At 49.1% G+C, this 5,532-nt stretch overlaps 1 protein-coding gene across 1 annotated transcript in view; it reads right to left on the bottom strand.

The window, feature by feature from the left end:
- Window positions 1-5,245: 5,245 nt before the first annotated feature.
- Window positions 5,246-5,532, bottom strand: part of LHX5 (LIM homeobox 5) — a 9,180-nt gene continuing 8,893 nt past the window's right edge. The window contains exon 8 of the mRNA XM_011928734.1: window positions 5,246-5,421. Within this exon, the coding sequence (XP_011784124.1) occupies window positions 5,246-5,421 (176 nt within the window). The remainder of the gene's footprint in view (window positions 5,422-5,532) is intronic.

Consider the following 5,532-nt stretch of genomic DNA (forward strand, 5'->3'; position numbering starts at 1 on the left):
GCATGCATGATGGGGGTTGGAGTACGTGTGGTTTAACTGTCTGGTGTTGGCCAGAATTATAGCCTAGGGGCAGCAAGGGGACAGGCGAGGTCCCCCTTTTTCCAGTGCTGGAGGGCGCTGGCAGGAGAGCCTGGCTTGCCTCTTTACCTGTATGCCCTGGGATGTTTTTTTCCTCTCAGAAACCTTTTATTTTTAAGAGATAATAAATACAGGCGATGAAGATAGAAGGAGATGAGCAGATACATTAATGGAGGAGGAAAGGGAGGAGGGCAACATGGAGAAACCAGACATCCTTATGTCTTCTGACCTTGGCAGTGTTCACGAAGCCCTCTGCTCTTCTGGCTAGCTTTGTTTAACCCGGGAGGGGGTTTTAAGCAAAAGCCTGTGAGGTTGCTATTAGTAAGAATTAGTATTCATTAAGCCGTTTTTTAAAGAATCCCTTTTTATAGCAGCTGACTTGTATTAATTCATTCATTCTTTCATTCAGTCATTCATGTAGTTACTAGACTCTGCACTGGGCTCTGTCCTGGGTCCAGGGACAATGTGGGCTCTTGCAGCAAAAGTTCTCGATTCAAAACCTGGCTCTGCTACTCGCTGGCTGTGTGACTTTGGTCAGCTCACTTCACCTCTTGGGCCTCAGTCTCTCCATCTGCAAAGTGGGAAGAACAAAGCTAATCTTGAAGGGACATTGTGAGGATTGAATGAGAGGTTGGCCAATGGTTTTGGAGACAGGTGGCATCACGTCGAGCACTGGTCCTGCATGTTTGGGAGGTGCCAGAATCTCTTGGGGAGCTAAATGTGAAGCATCTTGGGCCCCACTCCAGAGGACAATTCCAGCCATAAGTGGGGGGACCCAGGGCTACAATTTGTAGCAAGCATTGTCCTCCGATCATACTTTGAGAAAATGGTTGTGGATGCTGAAGGACAAATGTCCCTTCCCAACTGCTCCCCTTCCCCATCTAGCCTTTCTCAGGAACTGCCTCCTTAACGATGTGCACCCAGTATCACGGCTGTACAGCTGCAGGGACACTGTGCCAGGGTTGGGGTGGTACAATGTCTCCTCCTGGAGCCCCTGGGTCCAGTAAGCACTTGGGGAATTAAAATGAGCGCACAGAAGTGGGAGTGAATTTGGTGTGAATCAGGCCCTCTCTCCTCTTGTTACCCTCCATGGAAGCTGGCGTGTGTGTGTGTGTGAGAGAGAGAGAGAGACATGGAAATGGGGATGTCACCCAGGCCCTAGATTTCCTGAACCTTGGCCACAGGCTGAGTCACTTCTTTTCCATACTCACCACACCCTGTGTAGGAAATGATGTTGTGAGTCCATTTCACAGATGAGCACACTGAGGCCCAGGAAGGGGACGTAGTGACCAGAAAAGTAACATAGTGAGCAACCTCCAGTTCCTCAGTCAGGTAGTGTCCTGGATCCCAGAGCCCCTGCTCTGTTCTGCCTCCATCCCATTCCCAGGTAACCTAGGCTGCCAACCCTCTTCACTTGTGTGAATACACAAGGAAGGAACGATGGGGAGTGTGTCCACAAGTACTGATCATGCAGAAATCATGGCACCCCTCCTGGAACCTGGCTTCTGGAGCCACCCTCGGAGATCTTGATGGGCCACCCCAGGGTTATTTAAGTCTCCTGACACTAAAAGGGGGCCTCTTCCTCTCCCAGTTCTCCCAGACTGAAGCTGTGAGTATTCAAGGGGCAGGTATCTATCCTGTGTACATGTGTGTTAGCATGTGTGCAAGGATATGGTGTGTGGGTTTGTGTGTGTCCACAGGGGTTAGACATATTGTAGGTGTGTGCATTTGTGTACACAAGCCTGTGGGTATCTGTTATGTGTATGTAGATGTGTGCGCCTACCATTGTGCCCTTGTATTTGTATGTGTCTCTGTGTGCATGCATAGCTGTGTGTCCATGTGGCTGCTTTGTGTGTGTGTGTATCCATATACCTGTGAACATGCATCTGTATATCCTTGTGTTTTGGTTGTGTACATGTATTTTCATGTGTAAGTATGCACTGTGTGGGCCCGTACGTGTCTGTCTGGTGCATGTTTGTGTGTATGTGTGTGCCTGTATCTGGAGGAAGGGGCAGAGGGCTTGGTTCTACTGTGGCTTCTCATCCTGCAGCCTCACTCTGCTACCTTCACTGATGGACACCTCTGGGTCTAAGTGTCCTATCTGGGTAGGGGCTGGAGGTCCCTGGACACCACGGAGCATGAGCATGGAGCATCAGTATGAGCCATGGAGCTCATGGTCCATACTATGGACCATGGAGCATGAGCATGGAGCATGAGTATGTGACTTGGAACACCTATGGGGGCTCTTCCTCCTACAGCTTGAATCTCCCTTTTCTCTCCTCCTAAACTTTCTTCCTTCTCTTCCTCTTCTTTGCTTCCTTATTCCTTCCCTTTCTCCTGCCTCCCTCCCCTCCTCTTTCTCTCTTTCACACCTTCTCCCCTCCCCTCTCTCCCTGACCTCTATCTCCCTGTCACAACCCTGTTTGAGGAGAGGTGAGTCCTCTCCTCCCCCTAGCTTCTCTTCCCCCATATCACTCTGGTGCAAGTTCTAAGTGAGCCCCTCTGCAAAGTTCACACATGCCCAGAAAGCGTTCAGGGACCCGCCAGAGATGAGGTCCACCTTGCAAATTCTTTCTTGGCCTCTAGAATCCATTACAATTAGGGCACCATAGAGAAGTAGAAACACAACCAATACATGGGTTTGAATCTCAGCTTTGTCACTTCCCAGCTGTGTGACCTTGGGCCAGTCCCTCAGCCTCTCTGAGTACCCTGAGGGGGCCAATAATACCTACCCTGATACGTGTCCAAGGATTCAGCTGCAAGGATATTCTGATGTGGTTTAAAGTGGCGAAACATTGGAAACAAATCCAAATATCCAACAATAGAATTGGTTAAAAATAAAACAAAAACTATAAAAGGATGGCTCAGCCATTGAAGAGAACTTTAAGCAGTGACTATACAGAATGACATAGTTCTGTCTCTGAAGATCAGTTTATACATCTGGAAGCATTGCTGAGTGAACCAGAGCAGATGACCGCATACTGAGTATAGGGTATGATCTCAAGTTTCAAAATGGAAAAACAACAACAACAAAAACAAACAAACAAACAAAAAAATGCATCAACTACATTTCTATAGTGCTTGAGATTCTGGGTGGTAACATTTTCTTCCTTTTGTTTATCTAAGATTTCTAAATTTTCCACAAGTAAGTAGCACTGGTCTGATAAAGACAAATGCGCTATAAGGAAAGAAAAGAAAAAGGCGAGCCACCTTGCATGATTCTTGTGAGGAACACATAAAGAAGAAAGGCAGAAGAGTGGGGCTCTGAGCATGCGCCTGTCCCATGGTGGTCTGCTCCCCACCTTCCCCTGCTGCAGCTACAGTGGGCCAGCTTCCCTCACCCCAAGCTTGGGTGAAAAGTGATCCCAATGCAGGACACTCTTCTATTTATTTTTACCTCTCTCTCCTGCTTTTCTTTTTTTTTTGAGACAGGGTCTTGCTCTGTTGCCCAGGCTGGAGTGCAGTGATGCAATACCAGCTTACTGTAACCTCTGCCTCCTGGGTTCAGGCGATTCTCCTGCCTCAGCCTCCCAAGTAGCTGGGATTACAGGCGCCTGCCACCACACCTGGCTAATTTTTGTACTTTTAGTAGAGGCAGGGTTTCTTGGTCTTGACCTCCTGATCTCAGGCGATCCACCCACCTCGACTTCCCAAAGTGCTGAGATTACAGACATTTGAGTTGGAAGGGAATGTAGGAAGAATTCTCTCCAACCCCTGCTTTTCCAAGTAGGGAAACTGAGTCGAAGAAGGAGAGTGACTTGTTTTAGGTAGTGGCCTCAGGCCTCCTAAATCTCACTGGACACTCTTTCCCTCATGCCTTTATCTAAAGACAAGCATGCACTGCACAAGATTTGCAGAGCACAACAGCCTCACCTTGGGGAGGAGGGGCACTTCAGTCCTAACATTGCCTTGCAGATAACCAGCATCAGCTTACCAGCCTGCTCTTTTTTTGGGCCACCAGAAATTACACCGGGGAATAGTTAGGAGTGAAGTTGTAATTCTTCTGATGTGCTGGCAACAAACAAATCACACAGTCATTCATTCATCAAACATTCTGAAGACCTACTATATGCTGGGCAGGCCTGTGTTAGAGCAGGGTACTACATAAAGCATGGGGAGATACAGTGCCTGGCACATAGTAGCTGTCAAAAGAGGACAGCCACTTTCATGAACCTAGGAGTCACTAGAAGAGCTCCCCCTTTGGGTGAGCAGAAGTTTTTGCATCCATCAAGGGTTTAATGTCAGAGACAGAACCAGGGAAAGGAATGGTTTCATTCCCTCTGAGTCACCATCAAGGTAGGGACAAAAAAAGAAAACCACACAGTGCTGAGGGAAAAAACATTGTTTTTTTTATTAATATTTCTTTTTAAAAAAAGTTTATTTTTTTGTTTTTTTGTTTTTTTTAGGTAAACTTTCTGCTTCCCCTCCCTCACTCTGCCCTACCTCCTCTTAAAAATATAAAAATGTCCAACCCCGGATAACTAGAGTACAATAAATAAACAGTAAACACAAAAACATACTTTATTTGTTTCTTCTTTATACAAAATAAGGAAACTAGAAGCGTTCAACTTCCAAAAAAGTATAATATTGTACATCCTGACGGCCCAGCCTCCAGGCCCCGGGCAGGGAGGGTGGTCTGTGGGTCTGAGCCCTGCAACCCTGGCGCCTCACCCAGGGGGAGAGCAGGATGTGCGCGTGTTAGAGTCCGGCCTGCACCCTCGGGCTCAACATAAACGTCAAAGTAAGGAAGATCGGGAGCTGGACCCGGCTGGCCACGTCCTGACCCACAGCCCCCTTCCTAAAGAAGCTGACCTTGAGCCTCAAGATTGGCCACCAGGGAGCGCCAGCGTGCAGGTGGCTTGGTCTCCCTTCCGGTGGCTCCCGGTTCACGCGAGTTCCTCTCCGTCTTCTCCCTCTGGCTGACGCTCTCTCCATCTCTCTCTTCCTCATCTTGTCCCCTTTCCTCTCCCTCTTTCAATCTCTCTCCTCCTTTTCTTATCATTTTTTTTTTTTTAAGACGGGGAAAGCACAGCGAGAAATAAGATTACAAAATGCCCCTCGGATTGCAGAGAGAGGGAATAACACCGTCTCCGCCTCTTGGCCTCACCCTCTCTCAGTCCAAAGAGGTGGCGGTGGCTGGGTGGGTGGGTGAGGGCCCGGGGAAAGTCTAGAGCGTGCTCAAAATCTCTTGACCCTCCGGAGTATTGACTTTGGTCCCAAGAAATTGCTCGCGGTTGCCGGGAGAGCGCTGGCGGTGGGCTGAGGCCCCTGGAGAGCCCGTGGAGTGGAGATGGGGGTCGGCCCCCCTCGGCGTCCAGCCGAGGAGCAGCTGCCAGTTGAGTGCTGCGGACCCGAGAGAGAACCCCCGAGGGATACCCACGTCTCCCACCGTGTCCGCGTCTGGCGTTTTGGTTTCAGGAGGTTGCTTCGGGGCGGGGCCCCCGGGGACCGAGG

This window comes from Colobus angolensis, unplaced genomic scaffold (assembly GCF_000951035.1).
Source record: "Colobus angolensis palliatus isolate OR3802 unplaced genomic scaffold, Cang.pa_1.0 Scaffold79, whole genome shotgun sequence".
NCBI lineage: Eukaryota > Metazoa > Chordata > Mammalia > Primates > Cercopithecidae > Colobus > Colobus angolensis.